At 45.3% G+C, this 23,025-nt stretch overlaps 1 protein-coding gene across 2 annotated transcripts in view; it reads left to right on the forward strand.

The window, feature by feature from the left end:
• Nucleotides 1-16,266, forward strand: part of LOC115464410 (gastrula zinc finger protein XlCGF7.1-like) — a 37,345-nt gene extending 21,079 nt beyond the window's left edge. For both annotated transcript variants that reach the window (XM_030194795.1, XM_030194803.1), the window contains exons 3-4: nucleotides 1,388-1,504; nucleotides 14,070-16,266. In XM_030194795.1, the coding sequence (XP_030050655.1) occupies nucleotides 1,388-1,504; nucleotides 14,070-14,776 (824 nt within the window). In that variant the 3' untranslated portion in view covers nucleotides 14,777-16,266. The remainder of the gene's footprint in view (nucleotides 1-1,387; nucleotides 1,505-14,069) is intronic.
• Nucleotides 16,267-23,025: the final 6,759 nt, after the last annotated feature.

Genomic DNA, 23,025 nt, shown 5'->3' on the forward strand with positions numbered 1-23,025 from the left:
AAATCCAGGTAAGCCATCCCAATCAAAAGCATCTCAGCACAAAACAGTCCTCAACAACATAAATCTATAAACCCCACAAGGGAATCACTATAAAGCATCTTCACATTAAAATATTAAAATCCAGGGTCCAGAAGCTGTCATAATAAAGCTGGAAAAGTGATCAAAAACATCACAAAAACACAGAAAACTCAGTTTCTTGATTCAGACCATGGGGTGTTACTGTGCTGAGTTTGTTCGGTCTATAAAAGTAAAGTCTGTCAAGGTCACTCCATCCCTCCATGAGGGACGTGGCATACTTAGAACAAAGATTTTACCACTAGGTCAATGGGTGGCGGTAAGGTCTCAGACCCAAAATGGACGCAAGTCGGTTTTTATTTTGCTGTATGTCCATTTTTGGCCCAAATAAAGGCCTTTTTTTGCAGGTGTGCAGAAAAATGGACATGCATCTACACCAGCACAGGCCATTTTTTGATGCACCTTAGTAAAAGGACCCCTCAATCTCAGTTCTGATCTCTTTGATGGGGTCTCCTCTCAATTTGGAGTAAAAAGTTGTTTTCTGTGTCCTTAACTATCCAGTTTCCTTTCCAGTCCTTCCATCTACTTGATGTTTCTATTACTGTCTCTTTCATTTTCCTCAGAATTGTTTCTAAGTCTGGATCGGGTATAGTGAATGTCTGGAAGAGGGAAGTTGGTGTCTTAGAGACAGGAGACCTGGTTTTCTGCTTGTCTTCATAGAAATTCATGATTATTTTAGGTGGTTTGTGTCATGTATTTGCTGATTAGATTTTTGTGTTATCTGCACTGATGCTGCTGATTTCTGTGGTTCTGGTAGGATTGGGCAAGGAATACCACTAAAGTGCTTCTTATCCTCTTGTGGCCATTACAGGAAGTCCAGGAAATTTCCCTGTTGATTTACATTTTGAGTGGCTGTGATTCTTACCAGTTTATAATGGCAACTTTCACTCAACAATGGAAATGTGAATAAACCCATCCTTCTGATAATCTATATAAATTATGCATGGGAGTCACTGAGTCATCAAATTGTCAAACCACACTCCAAGTGTTTGCGCATTGGTCTTTCTCCTTCTGGAGATTTTTCTCCAAAACGGGACACAGTACTCCAGATGAGGTCTCACCAGTGATTTGCAGAGAGAGATTACCGTCTCCTTGCTGGTTATTTATATATTTCTTTCTCACATTTGCTCTCCCTTCTTAATAACGTTTGAGCACTTCAAGATACAATGATTCCCCAATCCTTCTGCTTATGGTAGATGACAGTAATAGAACTTCCCCCTCCCTCATCATGTCTTGCACCCTGAGAATTACTGTTGTGTATTTCTCTTTGAATGTAAAGGAAATAAACCTCAACTCTCTTTGTACTTCCTAGGCACAGACCTTAAAAGCATCAACTCTGAAGTATTATCAAAGATTAAAAAAGAGGAAAAGCCGCACGTCTGGGATGCAAAGAACTCAAGAGAAAGAGAAGTTACTCACTCATACGCAGGTGAGCAGGCATGGACTGACAAGTATCTGGGACCCCGCGCAGTAAAGGTCATTGGGCTCCCCATCACTGCTGCCCCACCACCATCATGCTGCTCCCGCCAGCCCCCCCCCCCCAAATGCCGCGCTGCTGCCACCAGCTCCCTACCGCCTCAGCTGCCTTCCTGGTCTTACCTTGAAGGGCATTGGTGGTCTAGTGGCTTCTTCGAGGGGGGGGGGGGCAGAAAAGAACCCAACTCTTTCCTGCTCACTCCCACTATTCTGCCCAGCGCCAAGGCCATCGTGTTTTCAAAATGGGTGCCTAGACTTCCCACAGTAGTCTGGCGGGTCTCGACAGTCTCGCAAGACTGCCAAAGGGAGTCTCAGCAGCCATTTTTAAAACATGGTGGCGCCGGGCAGAATAGCAGAAATACAAATACAAGGCAGAAGATGTTTTAGGCTTTTGCAAACAGCAACTTCCTCATGCTTCTTTAGTAGTCAAGTCTTCTATGAGGAAGAACAAAACTCAGAAAGACTTGAAGGTAATGGACATAATGTGTCGTCTATTTTTTCAGTCAGCTATGCTATCAGCTAGAATATCAGTCCACACATTCCACCATGTGGAATATTTATATACTATTATGGATGAGCTAACCAAACTTCAGGCTGTTCTGCCTCAGGACAGCATCCCTATTTTTCATACTATAATGTCTAACTTAGAAGAATGTTCCAAACACATGATTAGAGCTGCACATGATAATTACGACCCTTTCATCGGGGGTGCAGCTTCCGCCATAGTGTTGTGTTGTCTTGCATGGCTACGATCTTCAGCACTTGGTGAGGAAGTTTTTGAGAAAGTTGCAGATGCCCCATGTCTAGGTGACTCTTTGTTCAGGGATAAGGTAAAGGAACTGACTGAAGGTCTCCGGGATGATTGCACCACCTTAGATACCCTTGACACTGATAAAACATCAGCTTCATAAAACACATTTTAAAAACTTCCATACTATTTGTCCAGATTGTATATTATGGGTACTACTATTACTACTACTTATCATTTCTATAGTGCTAGTTATGAACTATGAAATATGAACCATGGACCTGTAAAAGCAGGCCTTGAGTGTCTCTGTTAGTTGGCCTCTTTACTGAATCAGAGCTTATGGTCTGCTAGCACCTAAGTAAACACTATAAATTTAGTTGTCCACTCTAGAGCAGAGTCAAAAGGGCCAAAGGCTATAAATCGTGAGGCCCTGGAACTTATGATCTGATAAGACATTCCTGTGTGCAAACAGGCCTGGGAAAGGTGCAATTATGGATGAACAGAAGAATGTGAGATTTAGTGACGTGGGATAGATGGTGTGAATAGAAGACAGAATGATTTCTCAGGAAGATAAGTGCTAAAGCCTTGCTTAACAAAAAAGGTATATAAACAGCTGTATCAGAGCATTACGTTGCGGGGGAAGAAGCAGAGGTAGACCACATGTTTGGGTCCCCTGCACTCCCATGAGAAACTAGCATTTGTAATTGTAAATTACTCTTGGTAAATAATAAAAAAGAATTGCCATTCTCATTATCTTGTAGTTTTGGTTTCTTTTACTCCTTCCAGTACAGAATGGCTGGTTTATGCTAATTTGGGAGGAGATACAAGCAGCCTAAAAACATTGCTGACCCCGACGTAAACCAAGAAAGAGAAAATATAAAGAGAAAAAAACAAAACAGTGTCCTGGTTCAGTCCGGAGATTCCAGGTACATTTGTGAAAAGAAACATGATTTGGGAGGAGATACAAGCAGCCTAAAAACAAGATCTCACTATCAGCAGTGCAGACAGTTCACGACTACATGAGCATCATATACTTCAAAACTAGGCTGTCAGCGTCCATCTTACCAGCCTAGGTCCACAAGAGACAAGCGATCTCAGAAGGTAGCCTCTTCAATCCAACCAAAACATGCACCTTCTTTTTGACACTCCCCAGGTTTCTACCATACTTATAGGGGGAAGACTTCAAAGATGCTACCCTGCATGGCTGCGGATCATTACAGACAAATGGATTCTCAAAATTATTCAGCAAGGATATCAACTAAATTTTCACAATTGGCCATCCCTCAGAACACTGTCAGCTTTCCAAATACCATCACAACCACACCTTCTGTTGCTCCAAGAAGTTCACAGATTGCTCTTAGCTCAAGCCATCAAGATAGTACCTCCTGATCAATGAAAAAAGGATTTTTATTCAACATACTTTCTCATTTAGAAGAAAAGAGAAGGAATCATAGCAATCTTGGACCTTCGAAGATTGAACAGATATATTCAGAAATAAAAATGTCACATGACTACTCTGTCAATGATACTTCCATTTCTTCAACAGGACATTTGGGCATAATGTTTTATCCCTAGCTGGACGATTGGCTAGTAATAGTAAATACACCTCAGGAAAATCTTGCAGTGTTGAAACTCACAAGTCATATCCTTACAAGGTTAGATTTTCTAATAAATCACATTTGACCCCAATGTAGAATCTTCAGTTCATAGGAGCAGAATTGATCTAAGCACATAAGCACCGCCATACTGGGAAAAGACCAAGGGTCCATCAAGCCCAGCATCCTGTCTCCAACAGCGGCCAATCCAGGCTTCAAGAACCCGGCAACCCACCCCACCCCACCCCCCCCCCCCCCAAAAAAAAATGTAATAATGTTCAATGGACTTTTCCAGAGCAACGATAATAGTTCAACTTGTACATCATATTCAATCCATTGCAGTAACCACAGCCAGAACTCTGTTAGTGCTTCTAGGTCATATGGCCTCCACGGCGAATCTTATTCCGCTAGCTTGACTTCAAATGCGACCTTTGCAGTGGTACTTAAAAAGACGGATCCAGTCTCTTCATCCACAGTCTGCCAAGATATTTGTAATGCAACAAATCAAAAATAAACTGACTTGGTGGTCAAACCCAGAAAATTTACTTGTGGGAGTACCATGTCATGCTCCAATTCCCACCAAAGTGTTCACGATGGATGCTTCCAAAATGGGATGGGGAGCTCACATAGATCATCTATCAACACAGGGAATTTGGACTTCTTAAGAATACCAGTTCTCCATCAATCTTCTTGAGCTGAGGACAATCAAACTGGCAATTCAAACGTTTCAATAACAGCTCTATCATCCATTCACATACACACGGAAAATCAGGTAGCAATGTATTATGTCAACAAGCAAGGAGGAATTGGATCTCAGATTCTTTGTTCCGAGGCTGTTCAAATTTGGAACTTGGTCCTTTCTCTCAACTCAACACTTCAGGTGTCCTATCTTCCGGATATCAACAATGCCCTGGCAGACTCCTTAATCAGGAAATTACAACTTCAACGAGACCATGGTTACACAAGATCTCTTTGCACAATGGGGTATACCAGAAATTGATCTGTTGGCATCCCCAATGAACAAGTGTCACAAATTTTGTTCAAGGTGGCCCATTCAAAAGTGCATAGCAGAGGATGCATTCTCCATCCAGTAGTCGTCTTTCCTCCTTTATGCATTTTCTCCAAATGCACTCATTCCAAGAACATTACAAAAGGCAATTCAGGACAAAGCTTCATTGATCCTAGTAGCTCCATATTGGTCAAGGCAACCCTGGTTCCCTATACTTCACAATCTTGTCACTGCCTCCTCAACTGCTTTCCCAGTCTCCAGATTTATTTACACAAGACGACAGCAATCTCCTCCATCCGGACATCCCCAGACTCTGCTTAGCAGCTTGGCGTCTCCACCTCTCCGAGTACTACTACTACTACTACTACTACTACTTAACATTTCTAGAGCGCTACTAGGGTTACGCAGCGCTGTACAATTTAACAAAGAAGGACGGTCCCTGCTCAGGTGAGCTTACAATCTAAAGGACAAAATGTCAAGTTGGTGTAGTCTAGATTTCTGAGTATAGGTGTGGTGGTTAGGTGCCAAAGGCGACATTGAAGAGGTGGGCTTTGAGCAGTGATTTGAAGATGGGCAGGGAGGGGGCTTGGCGTATGGGCTCAGGGAGTTTGTTCCACGCTTGAGGTGAGGCGAGGCAGAAAGGGCGGAGCCTGGAGTTGGCGGTGGTGGAGAAGGGTACTGAAAGGAGGGATTTGTCTAGAGAGCGGAGGTTACGGGTAGGAACGTAAGGGGAGATGAGGGTACAGAGGTAAGGAGGGGCTGCGGATCGAGTGCATTTGTATGTTAGTAGGAGAAGCTTGAACTGTATGCGGTACCTGATCGGAAGCCAGTGAAGTGACTTGAGGAGAGGGGTCATATGAGTATATCGGTCCAGGCGGAAGATAAGACGTGCAGCCGAGTTCTGAATGGACTGAAGGGGGGATAGATGGCTAAGTGGGAGGCCAGTGAGGAGTAGGTTGCAGTAGTCAAGGCGAGAGGTAATGAGAGAGTGGATGAGAGTACGGGTGGTGTGCTCAGAGAGGAAAGGGCGAATTTTGCTAATGTTATAGAGGAAGAAGCGACAGGTCTTGGCTATCTGCTGGATATGTGCAGAGAAGGAGAGGGAGGAGTCGAAGATGACACCGAGGTTGCGGGCAGATGAGACGGGGACGATGAGGGTGTTATCAACTGAAATAGAGAGTGGAGGGAGAGGAGAGGTGGGTTTGGGTGGGAAGACAAGAAGTTCGGTCTTGGCCATGTTCAGTTTCAGGTGGCGATTGGACATCCATGCAGCAGTGTCGGATAAGCAGGCCGATACTTTGGCCTGGGTTTCCGCAGTGATGTTTGGTGTGGAGAGATAAAGCTGGGTGTCGTCAGCATAGAGATGGTAGTGGAAGCCATGAGATGAAATCAGGGAGCCCAGGGAAGAGGTGTAGATTGAGAAAAGGAGGGGTCCAAGGACAGATCCCTGGGGGACTCCAACAGAGAGTGGGATAGGGGAGGAGGACGAACCCTGAGATTCTTCTATTTTTTTTCCCAGTTGGTGGAAAAAGTTTTATTAGCGTCTAGAAAAATTTCCACAAGATCACATGTTGCAAAATGGCACAGGTTTGTCATTTGGTGTAGTCCTAAGAGTATAAATCCTCTCTCATGCTCCATTTCACATATGCTAGATTATCTTTTACACCTTTCCAACAGTGGATTAATGGGCTCTTCTATCAGAGTGCACCTAGCAGCTCTTTCAGGTTTTCATGATCCTCTAGATGGTGCTACAGTATTCCGACATCCTATAACTAAACATTTTATGAGGGGATTATTAAATCTGAAACCATCTGTTCAACCTCCGCCAGTAGTTTGGGATCTCAAAATGGTCCTTACTCAACTTAAGAACCCCCATTTTGAACCCACGCAATCTGCAAATTTCAGATTTGTTACTTGGAAGACAGCTTTTCTTCTCGCCATTATGTCTGCATGTCATGTTGACAAAAAATTCAAGCATTAGTACATTATTCTCCTTATTCACAAATTTTACATGTCAGAATTATTTTACATCCCCACCCGAAGTTTCTTCCAAAAATAGTTTCACCATTTCATTTGAACCAATCTATCATTTTACTAGTCTTTTTCCCTCTACCACATCTATCGCCCTGACACAAGAAATTACATACTTTGGATTGTGCTAGAGCACTGACCTTTTACCTGCAAAGTACTGCTTCACCTCAGAGACCATCGCAGTTGTTTTTGTCCATTAATCTTGATCATTCTCGTCCAGTTTCTAAACTGTACTATATCGCACTGGATTGCGAGTTGTATACTCTTTTGTTATCAGAATGCTTCTACTACACCATCTGGCAAAATTCCACGTTACAGCTCACAGACTAATAGCCATGGCTATGTCTAAGGCACAGCTATATCATGCTTCTTTAATGGATATTTGCAGAGCAGCAACATGGTCGTCAGTACATACCTTTATTCATCACCACTGCCTGGATGTTGCTTCAGCTGCTGATTCCAGTTTTGGCCAAGCAGTTTTGGCTTCCAGTGTATGATTCGACAACTCACCTCCTCTTCCAAACGTAGGTACCAGATTTCTTTACTTGCATTTACAAATTGTAGACAACATGTTTTACTGTCTGTTATCTGTGTACAGCTAGGGAGTCTTCCTCTGTGTGGCTATATGGTCTTCTGGTTCATGGAGAAATGAAAGTCGCTTACCTGTAACGATAGTTCTCTGTGGACAGAAGATCTTATAGCCACACAGTCCCTTCCTCCCATAGTTGTCGCTTACTGTTCATGAAACTGATGAGGGGGCGTGGTTATCTCCTATTTCTACACACTATTTTTAAGGCAGGAAGTTAGGGACATGCGCAGCGAGGTTTTCTAAAACATTTTCTAAGCTTGCAGAAAGACCGGGTCAGCCAAGTCACCACTACTACTACTACTACTACTATTTAGCATTTCTATAGCTCTACAAGGCGTACGCAGCGCTGCACAAACATAGAAGAAAGACAGTCCCTGCTCAAAGAGCTTACAATCTAATAGACAAAATAAATAAAGTAAGCAAATCAAATCAATTAATGTGAATGGGAAGGAAGAGAGGAGGGTAGGTGGAGGCGAGTGGTTACGAGTCAAAAGCAATGTTAAAGAGGTGGGCTTTCAGTCTAGATTTAAAGGTGGCCAAGGATGGGGCAAGACGTAGGGGCTCAGGAAGTTTATTCCAGGCGTAGGGTGCAGCGAGACAGACGTCAATTCATCTGTGTGGCTATAAGATTTTCTGTCCACAGAGAACTACCATTACAGGTAAGCAACTCTCATTTCTCTCTTTAGATTATCTATTTCCTTGACCTTTTTTGGAGGGAAGATGTAACTTCTATACTAGCACTGCATTTGATTTCAATTTCATTCATACGGGATTTGGTGTTAGTAATTTGAGCTTTTAAGTTGACAATCTCTTCTTTTAGTTCAACGAGTATGTTGTGATTGTCCTGTAGTTTTCTTTTGAGAGATATTTCATCCATTATAGCCTGCAAGAGGATATCACTGAACTTATTGCCTGCCATTTTGCTAGGAGATTGTGGTTCTTGCTTACGTCATTTGCATGCCGGTTAAGGGTTGTATCCAGCATCTGGCTTGTTATTTTTGCTCGACAAGAGGACTCACTCATTCACAACTATTAGTATAAACTAGTGAAAAAGGCCCGATTCTGACAGTAATGAAACGGGCACTAGCAAGGTTTTCCTCGGAGTGTGTATGTTTGAGAGATTGTGTGTGAGATTGACTGTGTGAGAGAGAGCGAATATGCGAGTGTGTGTGTGTGACAGAGAGAGAGTGAGACTGGGTGCGAGGTTGTCCGTGAGAGGGAGAGTGTGAGAATCAGAGTGTGTGCCAGGGGCCCCTCCCTCCTCCCTCCCAGTGTCCCCCCTCCATCCCTCCCTCCGTCCCTCCAAGTTCCAGGGTCATCCCCCCTCCCCCCCTCCGAGTTCCAGGGTCACCCCCCCCTCCGAGTTCCAGGGTCATCCCCCCCTCCCTCCGAGTTCCAGGGTCCCTTCCAGTATCAGGGTCCTCCCCACCCTCCCTCATAGTTTGAGGGTCCCCACCCTCCCAGTTCCAGGGTCACCTTCCCTCCCAGTTCCACAGTCCCCCTCCCAGTTCCAGGGTCCCCCTACCAGTTCAAGGGTCCCTCCCCCTCCCTCCCAATTCAACGGTCCTGTCCCCTCCCTTCCTCCAAGGTGCTTGGGGGGGGTTGCTATTTGCTGTCAACCTATGGAGAGACTGCTTTTGGCGTCCAACAGCTAAGTCCTGTTGTGACCCACAGGCAGCTGGAGCTCCCTCATACTCTGACACACATTGACAGGCAACGGCGGGGCTGACGCAGCCATGGGCACTTACCTGGATAAAGTTTGTATTGTTGACAAATGATCTGACAATACAGAGTTTAAAATTGCTGTTTTTACCAGGTAGAATATTTTTTAAAGCTGTTTTAGTGATATTTAATTTAGATTTCATGATATTCATATGTGCAGATGGGTAGCTTTCAAATAAATTAAAAAGGTGTGCAGTAAGAAACCAAAAACAAAAACCTTTTGTCCTTTACCTTTTAAGGCACAGTTTATCCAGTAGAAACCATTGGAGCCGACTCTGTGGGTGCTGTGGGTGCTTGAGCACCCCCAATATTGAGAAAATTCCTTGTATTTGTCCAGGGAGGGGTCATTTCCATTGGGCTTAGCAGCCCCAATAATTTTGAAAAGTTGGCTCCTATGGTAGAAACAGCTTTAGACGTGTTTCTGGAAGAAGAAATAAAAAACGACAATGTGGATCAGCAGCTCCTAGGTGTGCTTGGTTTTGAGTGTATGGGAATGACGGCTGTGTTGGGGAGTGGAAACAGAGATTAACCAATGGGCTTCCTTGCTTACAGTGTAGTTGATTGGGTCACTTTCACTCGTGTGTAGTAGTCGTCCTGCTGCATGGCCAGAGTCGGAGAGGAGAGGGGGTGCAGCAGAACGGTGAGCGAGCGGCTGCGGGATGGTGGGTGTGGGGGACTGTGGGCGGGGGGACGGGGTGCAGCGGCGATTTTGTTTGGTTTTGAGTGTTTGGGAATGACGGCAGCGTTGTGGAGTGGAAACAGAGATTAACCAATGGGCTTCCTTGATTCGTTGAGTGTCAGTGCTCCGCCATCGACGTCATCACGTTTGATGCGAGGGCGGGGCAGACACTCATGGGCAAACTGGGTATCTATGCCACTTCAAGTTTCCGGCTTGAGGCTTCATTAGAATGTTGGAGGTGCGTTTTATATATAGAGATGATTTTTTTTACCTTTATAAGAACTATAATCACAGGATTCTGAGATTAATGTTTGGAAGTTGAGAGTTCAGATGTCCATGCTTCACGGAGCTTATAAATGTGATTTTTTTAAATTATTTAAAGGGCCCTTTTACTAAGCTGTTGTAAATGCTACCATGCGCTCCCCACAGCTTAAAATGGTATATCATGGGATGTGTTAAGACATTCTGTGGTCATTTCAAAATCCGAGCGTGCTCACCGCCTGCTAAATTAAAAAAAAAAAAAAACATTTTTCTTGGAAGGGCCTTGGCATGCAGGAAAAACCTGCACAAGGGCGTGCTAAGGCCACTTTTTACCGCAGCTTAATACCCCTGAGTGAGTGCAAGCAGAAACAGTTCTGCTCATTACAGCAGGTTTGCTAAGCCCTGGGCTTTATCTAAGAAACAAAATAAACATTGCTAATCCTTGGAACTGCATAAGAGCAGTTTACTGAATAGCTCTGATCTCTTATTGCAGACAGCTGCTTGCATTAAATAGTCTTGAGCTGTCTATTAAGCACTTAAGTACATAAGTGTTGCCATACTGGGACAGACCGAAGGTCCATCAAGTCCAATATTCTGTTTCCAATAGTGTCCAATCCACGTCACAAGTACCTGGCAAGATCCCAAAACAGTACAATACATTTTATGCTGCTAATCCTAGAAATAAGCAGTGGATTTTCCCAAGTCCATTTTAATAATGGCTTATGGACTTTTCTTTTAGGAAGCAATCCAAACCTTTTTTTAATTCTCTGGCAACGAATTCCAGAGTTTAATTACACGTTGAGTGAAGAAATATTTTCTCCAATTCGTTTTAAATCTACTACTTTATAGCTTCATTGCGTGCCCCCTAGCCCTTGTGTTTTTGGAAAGAGTAAACAGCAATTCATGTCTACCCGTTCCACTCCACTCAGTATTCTGCTAAATAGCTGTGAGCTGTTTTCTCTTGTAGAAAGGCTATGGGCAGTGTTGCCAGGTGGGCGGTTTTACCGCCCAATTGGGCGGTTTTCCGCGACCCGCCGCGGGAAATTTTTGCCCGCGGCGGGTTGCGGTTTTTTGGGCTGTTTTTTGGGCTTCAGGGCGGTTTTTTGTGCGGCTTTTTCGGCCGCGGGGGGGCGGGGTTAGTGACGTTTTGGGCGGGGTTAGTGACGTAGGAGGCGGGGCCGATGACGTAGGAGGCGGGGCCGGTGACGGGGGAGGCGGGGCCGGTGACGGCGGGGGCGGGGTTGATGACGGCGGGGGCGGGGGTGATGACGCGGGGGTGGGGGTGTCAGGGGCGGGGTTTGAGTTTGGGCGGGTTTTGGGCGGTTTTTGTGCTGGATTGGGTGGGAAAAAAATTTTCCACCTGGCAACACTGGCTGTGGGGTCCTTTTACCATGCTGCAGTGAAAGGGGCCCTGCAGTGGCATATGCACATGGATTTGCTGCACGTCGAGCCCCTTTTTGCTGACGCAGTATATCCTATATAATAAAAAGCACCTCCAACATTCTGACGCTGAGAAAGTGAAGCCTTGAAGCATTCATGCACCTCCTGTATCCATCTCCTGAAATGACGTCACGTACTTCCGTGTTCATAAAGACCAATCACTGGAAGGGAACGCTGCAGAGTTGCCAGGCAACGGAACGCGACGTCACACGCATGAGGGTGTCGTCGTTCCTCCCTTCCTCCCTCCCTCTCTTCCAGGCCCCCTACCTCCAAATTTTAAAAGTCAACTTCACTTACGAAGTCGGATTTACAGTAGCCGACAGCAGCAGCGGTAACAGGCGTGCAGGCTTGACCCTTCTGTCTTTCTCTCTCTCAGCTCTGGTCCCACCCTTGCGGAAACAGGAAATGAGGGTCCAGAGCTGAGAGAGAGAAGGGCCGAACCTGCATGCCTTTTACCGCTGCTGCCGGCCGTCGTAAACCCGACTTCGTGAGAATGACTTTTAAAATTTGGAGGTAGGGAGCCTGGAACTGGAAGGGAGGGACGACGACACCCTGATGCGTGTGACGTCGCGTTCTGAGGGGGGGATCCTGGAACTGGGAGAGGGGGGGGGGAACCTGAAACTCGGAGGGAAGGAGGGAGAGAGGAAGGGGGGACCTGAAACTCGGTCCCCTGGAACTCAGAGGGAGGGAGGGGACGACCCTGGAACTCGGAAGAAGGGACGACCCTAGAACTCGGAGGAAGGGAGGGAGGGGACAACCCTGGAACTTGGAGGAAGGGGGGGACCCTGGAACTTGGAGGGAGGGAGGGAGGTGATGACCCTGGAACTCGGAGTGAGGGAGGGACGACCCTGGAAATCGGAGGGAGGGGGGGAACGACTTTGGAACTCGGAGGGAGGGAGGGGGGCCCATGGCACACATTCTCACACACACACTCACACCCAGTCTCACTCTCTCTCTCACACATACACACTCGCACATTCACTCTCTCTCTCTCTCTCTCTCTCTCTCTCTCTCTCTCTCACACACACTCTCTCAAACATACACACTCCGAGGAAAACCTTGCTAGTGCCCATTTCATTTGTGTCAGAAACGGGCCTTTTTACTAGTATATATATATATTTTTTTAAAGGAAATGGCTCTGTGGTAAATATACATTTGCCACACTGCCATTTCGTGGGGGAGCCCTTCCTGCCTCCTATTTACGAGGCAGTAACTGGGCAGCGTGTGGCCGATTACCTCTGGGTAACCCCCAGCGCCAAAAAAAAAAAAAGAATATTTTCACCACAGAAATGGTACGTGGTCGGGGGGGGGGGGGGGGGGGGGGGGGGCAGCACTACTGCCGGCTCCTGCAGAAGGCCGGCGGTAGTGCCGGATTGGTGCACAGCAAGCCCGCGGTAGGTATCATCTTATTTTCTTTTCCATGTTTTATTTTGTTTGATTTCTATTGATACTTGACAATTGTAAGAATTTTTATTAAGAGGTGGATATGTTACTTGTAAGAGGTGTTTGGCACTTTTCTTATTGAATAAAACAATTTGCAGGTATTATTCACCCATTGGCATAGGCGCCGACTCCGTGGATGCTGTGGGTGCTCGAGGACCCCCAATATTCCACCCACCGGAAGTAGTTCTCTCCCTCTCTCCCTCCCTCTGAGTTCCAGGGTTGTCGTCCCTCTCTTCCTCCCTCCCTCCCTCCCTTCCTTCAAGTTCCAGGCCCCCTCCCTCCCTCCAAATTTTAAAAGTCATCTCTTGACTCGACTTACCTCGTCGGGGACGGGTTACGGCGGCCGGAAGCAGCGGTAAAATACGTGCAGGCTTAGCCCTTCTCTCTCTGTCTGCTCTGGTCCCGCCCTTTTAAAATTCGGAGGGAGGGGGCCTGGAACTCAAAGGAAGAGAGGGAGGGGGGACGACCCTGTGGAACTGGGAGGGGGGCCCCTGGAACTCGAGGGGGGAGGGAGGGAAGACCCACCCTGGAACTGGGAGAGAGGACCCTGGAACTGGGAGGGAGGGAGGAAGGGGGAGCCCTGTGGAACTCGGAGGGACCCTGTGGAACTTGGAGGGGGGGAGACCCTGTGGAACTCGGAGGGAGGGACCACCCTGGAACTGGAGGGAGGGACCCTGGAAATCGGAGGGAGGGGAGGGAAAGAAGAGAAAGGGGAGGGGAGGGGGACCTGGAACTGGAAGGGATGGGGGAGGGAGGTGGCCTGCAACTCGGAGGGAGGTGGCCTGGAACTCAGAGGGAGGTGGAGGGTGGAGGGAGGTGGAGGGTGGAGAGGGGATGAGAGGGAGGGGGAGGGGGGAATGCACCTATAAAAAAAAAAAAATTTCAGCACTCCCAATCATTTTGAAAAGTTGGCTCCTAAGCCCATTGGTATGTTTTGTTAAGTGTGCCCTTTATATATTTATTTGATATAGTTTACTTTTCATTTCTAATTTTCCACACAGGAGTAAAACCGTTTACATGTCCTGACTGTGGTAAAAGCTTCAGTAAGAAGGGAACACTTACTACGCACCGAAAAATCCACCTCGAAGTAAAACTATTTACATGTAATGAGTGCGGTAAAAGCTTCAGTCAGAAGCCAGGCCTCATAAACCACCGGAAAACCCACACAGGAATAAAACCATTTACATGTGCAGTCTGTGGTAAAAGCTTCAGTAAGAAGGCAACTCTCACTATGCACCAAGGAATCCACCTAGGAATAAAACTATTTACATGTACTGAGTGTGGTAAAAGCTTCAGTCAGAAACAAGGCCTCACAAACCACCAGAAAATTCACACAGGAGTGAAACCATTTGTATGTGCTGACTGTGGTAAGAGCTTCCGTGAGAAAGGAAACCTCACTGTACACCAGAGAATCCACACAGGAGTGAAACCATATGCATGTGCTGAGTGTGGTAAAAGTTTTAGTCAGAAGATAAGCCTCACAATACATCATAGAAGCCACACGGGAGTGAAACCATTTGTGTGCATGGAGTGCGGTAAAAGTTTCTGTGACAAGGGAAACTTTACCATTCATCAGAGAATCCACGCAGGAATGAAACCATTTGCATGTGCTGATTGTGGTAAAAGCTTCAGTCAGAAGGAACACCTCACCATACACCAGAGAACACACACTCACAGGAATGAAACCATTTACGTGTATGGAGTTTAGTAAAAGTTCTTATGAGAAGAGAAAAAACTCACCATACATCAGAGAATTCACACAGGAGTGAAATTATTTACATGTACTGAGTGTGGTAAAAGTTAAGTCGCAAGTCAGTCCTCAGAAACCAACAGAAAATCCATTCAGGAGAGAAACTATTTGCACGCACTGTGTGTGGTAAAACTACAGCCAGAAGGTAAAGTTTGCCATGTACAAGAGAATCTACACTGGTGTGAAACCGTTTACGTGTTCTGAGTGGTAGTAAGTGCTTCAGCACCAGAAAAATCTACACAAGAGTGAAACAGTTAATTGTACTTGGACAAAAAAACCTTCACTGAAAAGGCAAATGCTACAGTGCACCAGAGAATTCATTCATAAGTGAAATTATTTATATGTACTGTGGTAAAGATTTTATCTCAAAGCATGCCTTTTAATGCAAAAGAAAATACAGTTTGGTCTGAAAACCATTTTACGTGTATTCTAATGTTTTAGGTTGGATCAACTCTTTCTTATATGATAGAGTTTTTAAAGTGAGATAAATTGACTAATGGTCTGACATTAAGCATTTGAATTAGGGAGTTCCCCAAGGCTCATCCTTGTTTCTTTTGTTGTTTAATAATGATCTGTTATTGGGGAATCTAGTGAAGCGCCTTGGATTCTCATTTTACACAAGTACTTACTTTATCAATTGATGGTGATGGGATTGACCAACAGTAATAATTTTAGCTTATGTGTAGGAACTGTATGTGTAGCTTAATTCAAGTGGACTGCTTTGGAATGTGACTAAAGAGTCCTTTTACTAAAATGTACTAATGGATTTAGCGCGAGTTAAATGCTGTTCAGCCCATACATTTAGCACATGCTAATCTTTAGCGTGCGATAAATCCGTTAGCACACCTTAGTAAAAGGACCCCTAAATCAGCAATATTATGATTTGGAGATATTGATTGAATAGGAATTCATATTCCAGTACTGGTTTTAAAATTATAGTGGTGTTCTGTCCCCACTTGTATGGAGGCAGGTTGCTTGTTGTTTATATGTATATATATATATATATATATATATATATATATATATATATCGGACATTACTTATAGCCAGATTCAGTCCCTGTGTCTTTAAATAAGATAGGACTACAAATCTGTTATTCTGTAGTCCTTTGTGATAGGCTCTTCCTCAGCAAAAGTCCCTGTTCCCTGTGTCTTATGGGACTCTTCTTATTGACTAGCTTGGCTTAGCCCCTCCTCTTCTCTCTCCTTTATCAAGGGGAATCTGTCTGCAGCCTGCTTCTCTATTAAAAAAAAAAAGCACTTCCTATGTAGCTCAGGGTTTGCTGTGGGGTTCCCTCAGCAGCTAAGCCTCAAGCCTTCTTGAATGGAGTGGGGGAGTAGTCTAATGGTTAGTTGCAGCAGGCTTTGCGCCTGGAAACCTGGGTTCAATTCCCACTTCAGCTCCTTGTGACCTTGGGCAAGTCACTTAACCCTGCATTGCCCCAGGTACAAAAAAAGTTAGATTGTGAGCCCCCTAGAGGCAGAGAAAGTACCTGTATATAATGTGTACAGTGCTGCATACATGTAGTAGCGAAATAGAAATGATTAGTAGTGAACTGTATCTAACACTGTATTTTGCTACATGAGCATTTCAAAACCTTTGTAACATTAACATTTCAACAATTTGAAAGCCTTTGTAACATCTCAGCTTGGTGCTGAGATGTTCTGGTACCTCCTTTTGTGTAGAGTGTGCCAGTGAGAACAGATTCCAGTATGCTGGGCTGAAACTCTTGTTCAACATTTCAGAACTGTAAGTCATTTCTTTTGTTTGATTTTGCATTAAAGAAGATTTTGGTTCAAGAGTTCTGAGTCTTCACAGTGATGTTCTATACTCTGGTTTAGGGCCCTGTTTATTACGCCACGCGCTACAGATGGGTTATCATTTTTAGCATGTACTAACCGTGTAGATGCCCATGATATTCCTATGGGCGTCTGCACGGTTAGCACATGCTAAAACACTAACGCACCTTGGTAAACAGGGCCCTTAGTGCTTTGCTGACAGCACTTTTGCAAGGACTCTAATAAGTGGGTTTCTTTTTTTGAAGGTATTGTGGGTTATCTTGGAAGATAAAGGTATTGGTCAACATCAGATTTCTCAGGTGATAAGGCATGTTTAAGATAAGATGCAGCTTAATAGCAAATTGAGACCATTTTTAAATGTAGATTTGTTTAAGACAGTGGTACAGGCAGTTATTAGTTCATTTGATTATTGTAAAGCTTTGTAGAAATATAGAGAAACTAGTAAAAAAGGCCCGTTTCTGACACAAATGAAACGGGCGCTAGCAAGGTTTTCCTCGGAGTGTGTATGTTTGAGAGAGTGTATGTGAGAGTGACTGTGTGTGAGAGAAAGAGTGAATGTGCGAGTGTGTGTGTGAGAGAGAGAGTGAGTCTGGGTGAGAGAGTGTGTGTGAGAATGAGAGTGTGTGCAAGTGCGTATGTGAGACACAGTGTGAGAGAGAGAGAGTGTGTTTCACAGAGATACAGTGTATGCGAGAGAGAGAGTGTGTTTGAGACACAGACTCTCTGTGAGACTGAGTGTATGAGACCAAGAGAGTGTGTGAGTGACTGTGTGACACATAGAGAGTGAATGTGATACAGTGTGAGACATAGAGTGTGTGAGAGACAGTGTGTGTGAGAGAGAGAGAGAGTGTGTGTGTGACAGAGATACCTCCCCCCCCCTGGTGTCAGGCCCCCCCTCCCTCTCTCTGGTGTCTGAGCGTTACTGTGCAGGACGCTGAGCTCTGGCTGTGCTTCAAGGAACTGACCAATCCTATTTAATAGAATGCACCTCCAACATTCTGATGCCGAGAAACCTCGTGTGGTTGGTCACTTCTGCTTGTGACGAACCCGGAAGTACGTGATGTCAATTCAGGAGATGGATACAGAGCAGGAATGCCTCAGCCATGCAGTCAGCTTCAGAATGTTGGAGGTGCGTTTTATTATATAGGATGTGGGCAGATAAAGACCATATGGCCTATCCAGTCTGCCCGTCCATGCTATGCCATTTATTATTATTATTTGTTGCATTTGTATCCCACATTTTCCCTCCAATTTGCAGGCTCAATGTGGCTTACATTATACTGTAATGGTGATCGCCATTTCCGGATATAGAAATGCAAGTGGTATTGCATTTAGATACATAAGTAGTAAAGTAGAATACACAGTGATATTGCATTGAAATTCCTAAAAGATAAAGTGAATTATAAAATAAAATGAAGGTTCACGTAGAAAATTATTGAGGAAACTTCAGGGAGCTCAAAATACTATGGCACCATTTTTGATGAAAAGTAAGAGAACTAGTATCTCCCAACTGCTGTTTAAATTATATTGGTGGCCAATACATAAACAAAGTACAATTAAATTAAGATTTCAATGTACCCTCACTGCTCTGTTCAGATGTATATTAGTCATTACGTTCTGGACAGGTCTCTTTTTAAAACGAAAAAATGGTGCAGGAGAGCTTTCAAAACAGCTGGAAGTAGAGGAACTGAATAAACTACCGGAAGATCTGAAACATATATTATCTATTTCTAACTATAGGAAGGCTTAAAAGTCGTATCTGTTTTTAAAAGGACATGTTGGTTGATGTTTTATTGCTGCGTTAATGTATTTGCTTATGCTTTGATTTTTATTGCTTGTTGATTTTATTATTGTAAATCATCTTGAATGTTTTTTTTGCCAACGGTATAAGAAGATTTAAAAATAAACAAAATACATAAAACATGTACTGTGTGTTATAAAAGCTTTGGTTCCATAGGAAAAACTCAGCATGCGCTGGAGAATCCACACAGAAGAGAAACAATTTAGATGTGCTGAATGTTGTAAATTCTGTAGTCAGACGTCAAACCCCCCCCAAAACACCAGTGGATCCACACAGGAGTACAACAGAGAATCCATCAATTCCTTGTCATCAATACTAGAACAGTCCAGACCAATGGGTTATGTTCATCCACCAGTGGAAGAAGACAGAGAAAATAGTTCCAAGTGCTTTTTCTCTTAAGGGTATCCTGCAGCCTGGAATGCTCAGTTATGTTCTCTGTCTCCTAGCAGATGATGGTGGACAAATGTGCAGCTCCTGTTGGTGATGGCTGGCTAGCTCCTGTTCCCGCTTTGCTGGGTGACGGTTGAGCAAGGGGTGTGCTGGTAGCCCGGTTTTGGGTTCTTTTAAGATGATACCCAGAGTATCAGGCACGTTCCCACCCACTAATTTCCCCCTAGGATAATTCCCCCTGGGACAATTCCACCAAGAACACCCCCCCCTCGTCATTTCCCAACCTCCCTAGCCTTTCTTCCCCCCCCCCCCCCCCCCGACCGGAGCTTCTTTCTTGTATCGGGTGTGGCACAAGGAGGTTAGAGCAGCATATAGATGTACACAGAGGGTGCATAACAACAGAGTAACTTTTCATAGATAGAGTAGTAATTTGTTATAAATCGTAATCAGTGTGTCATTTTGAGGGGCTGATTTAGGTTGAAACCTAGTTTGGGGGGGTGGGTGTCATTGCCCCCCCATATGAACTGCAATTTATATTTATTTACTTATGAAATTTAGATCCCGGATTAAACATGAATTAGGTTGAAACCTAGTTTGGGGGGTGGGGGGGCATTGCCTCTCCCTGCACACACATGAACTGCATGTCTGGAAGGGAAAAGGGATATGTAAAAGATAATGTTGTGGGGGGGGGGGGGGATTACTTGTCCTAGTGTGTTTTGTATTTTTTGGGTTTATGGGTGGGAGTTGTCCTCCCTGGTATGGTGTGAATTGGTTCAGAGGGAATTGTCCAGATGGGAATTGGTGGGTGGGAACTGTCCAGTGGGAGACGTCCAGGTGGGAACTGACCTAGAACTGATACCCAGTGCTCCTGGGTCCCTCATCTGCCAGCTAGGGGATACTTAGTTCTACTGGGTCCCTCCTCTCTGTCACCTGAGGCCTTTGAGGCTCGGTGGGCTTGGCTGTGGCAAGGTACAGACTGGTACATTTTATTTATTTTTATTACATTTGTACCCTGCGCTTTCCCACTCATGGCAGGCTCAATGCGGCTTACATGGGGCAATGGAGGGTTAAGTGACTTGCCCAGAGTCACAAGGAGCTGCCTGTGCCTGAAGTGGGAATTGAGCTCAGTTCCTCAGTTCCCCAGGACCAAAGTCCACCACCCTAACCACTAGGCCACTCCTCCACATTATTCTTCTGGTCAAGTATGTATACTTATTGTGTCTTTATGTGACCTGTAGCACTTTCCTCTCTCAAGGTAAGCTGTTTATTTTTCTGCCTGTGACCTCCGTTAAAAAACAAAAAATTAAACTGAGAAAACAAAACAAGTCTGATTTTCCCTGGCTCTTTTCATGCAATTATGTTTTAGAGCTGGCTATCGTCAGAGGTTTTCTTTTATTTCTTCTTTTTGGCAGGCTTTTCTTAGCAGGCCTTCTCTTGCGGTTTTCAATATGGCAGCATTTCCCTCGCATTGGCGCTGTTTCAGGAGCATTTGACTTTCATTCTCAGCGCATTTCTTTACCGCCAGGGTCTCTCCTTCCTGCTCCCTCTTGGGAGTTCACGCTGGAATCGGTTTCTTTCCGGCGAGCTTTTCTCGACCGCCAGGCTGTCGGGTGGCAACCACGGATGCATGCTACTTTGTTTTGCTTCAGTTACTGCATAGCAGGGGCGTAGCCAGACAGCAGATTTTTGGAGGGCCTAGGCAAGACGTGGGTGGGCACCGAGTGTTCTCCCTCCCCCACACACATCAAAAAAAATATCTCAGCTGGCGGGAAAATGCTTCCTTCCACCTTAGCAGTCTGCAGCAGGCATGCACTGAAAACGGAGCATGTGCAGGTGCCAGTATTGTGGAAAGCAGCGTTGTTGTTACCATCGGGGAGGTCTTCAGCTCATGGAGCTTGGGATCCCCAACAGCTACCGCTAAACATGTGCTACTGTTGGGTGGGCCTGAGCCCTAACTAGGTGGGCCTCGGCCCACCCAGGCCCACCTGTGGCTACGCCACTGCCACAGACTCAATGCAAGAACAGTACTAAATAAAGCCCCCTAAAGCTGCCCAATCAGACTGAAGGAGAGAACTAGGCAAAAAAAAAAAGAAGAAAGTCTAAACAAAATAAGGACACAGCATATTTGAAAGTCCACTGGATAAAATTCTCCATCTCATCAGGGCTCCCACATGCAACCTATCTGAAAAATGCTGCAGACACAAGACATTCACCAGGCAGATGCCCTGAACCCATAACAGTACCAGCTCCATCTTTAGGCCAAGAAACCTCTCACAGTGGTTGGCTTCAGGTTCTGTCAAGGTTCATCCATGACAATGTTCTGCTCCTCCAAAACACAGATGCTCTCAGGAAGTCAAACAGTATTCCCCAGGAGGTTTTCAGCTGGCGGAGCTTGAGGATCCCCCACCAGCACAGGAGGGCGGGGGAAGAAATTCAGTTTGGGTATGGCCTTTAGTTGGGGGAGGGATGTAGAAATGAAATTTCAGGCCCTACCTAAATTGGTTATCTGGCTATGCCACTGTCCTAGGAAGACAAGGAGATAAACTTCTAAGCCTGCAGTTTACCCAGTGGCGTACTGAAGGCGAGGCAGTGGGGTGCACACCACTGGAGGGGTGCAGAAAACACTCGCGCAGCTGTCGGCTCTGCTGGTTCCCCGCTCCCCCTGCCCCGGAACAGGTTATTTCCTGTTCTGGGGCAGATGGAGCAGGGAACCAGCGGAACCGACAGCCATGCGGCTGCTCCCAGCAGGTAAGAATGCACCCGGGGGAGGGGGTGTCGTGCTGTACCCTGGGGGGGGGGACGCCGCTGTATCCAGTGGGGGTGGGGGGGGTGCAACAGCGATCCGCCCCAGGTGGCAGCTGACCAAGGATTGACACTGAGTTTACCTTCATACACAGCTGTGTGAGAGCACTCAGGACTTTTTCCCTTTCCCAAATGCTCTGCCAGACTTTTTATTCACTTTACCTCTTTGATGTTAGTACCTATAATTTGGTCTCTTTCAGGTTCAGTGATTTCCTTTATACAATCTTTCCAACAGTACTGTTTTAATTAAGCATATGACACTACATCCTACATCCTGCAATTCTCACTTCAAACCTTACCCTGATAAGGCACCTGGAAGCACTAAGACCCATTTCCCCCTACTGTCCTGCTGGCCCTAGGTTCACAGATCTTATTTTCCTTATTTCCGTAAAAACAGCCACATGCATTCAGGTCTCAACCTCAATTTTTGGCAAATCTTTACTTCTCCTGTAAGTCCCAGTGATACAGTAGAAGTACTTCCTAGGGTTACCATACACCTGGTTTAAAAAAAACCACAAGTAAACGTTCTGATATCCTGGGTGTGTGTTTCCAGCCAGCACTGAGAAAGAAGGGACTCTCTCACCAGGTTTTCTTGCACAAATTAAGTCATGTTTATTGCACAGATTTTTAAATAAGTACAGCCAGCAAATTGTGTTAAATTACAAATATAGAGAGCACATCAGTTTAAATATTTAAACCCAATTAAAATGTTAAAAAATCATTAAAACCATGGGCCAAAACCAGTTAAAAACCTGGATCCCTACTTATGTATTAAGGCTTATTTATTTACTTTCCCTTTCTTTCTGTTCCAAGGGGAAATTACACAGCTCTCATCGGGTGTCTCAACTAGTGTATCAGATAAGTGCATTTAAACATTTCCTTCTCCAACTTTGAGTACACTTTGTTTCGTTGTGTAATTTTCCTTGTTGGTCTCCATAGCTTTGCTATGAGGGAAGACAACAGAACTCAGACCTTCAGCCCCGCTTGTGATCCAATACCTCACTACAGGTAAGTATATATCCTCAACCTAATACAGTGCAATTTCTCCCTTTCCCAGGCCTGAGTTCTCTACCCAAGGGATAAATGTCCAGTACAAACAGTGCATTTTTTCTAGCGAAAAAGGTGCTGGTACTCAGATGCTGGGCTACCATTCAGGGGTGGGGTGTGTGAGAGGGTAGGGGAAAGGGGATCCGGGAAGGCACGCAGAAGGGGGTGCAGGCAGCCGGGGAACCCCCAACAGGGCAGACTTCATGTGCACAACACCCACATTCAGAAAGCTGCGCTACCGGAGGCAGAGAGGTTGGCCGGGTTAAGGAAGAAGAGGAGGAACTACCAGTCCCAGAATCCCTCTCTTCCCCACCCGGCTGTGCAAGAGTTAGGGGAGGAGATAGAAGATTGGGAAATGGTCTCTGAGG

Source organism: Microcaecilia unicolor, chromosome 1 (genome assembly GCF_901765095.1).
Source record: "Microcaecilia unicolor chromosome 1, aMicUni1.1, whole genome shotgun sequence".
Lineage (NCBI taxonomy): Eukaryota > Metazoa > Chordata > Amphibia > Gymnophiona > Siphonopidae > Microcaecilia > Microcaecilia unicolor.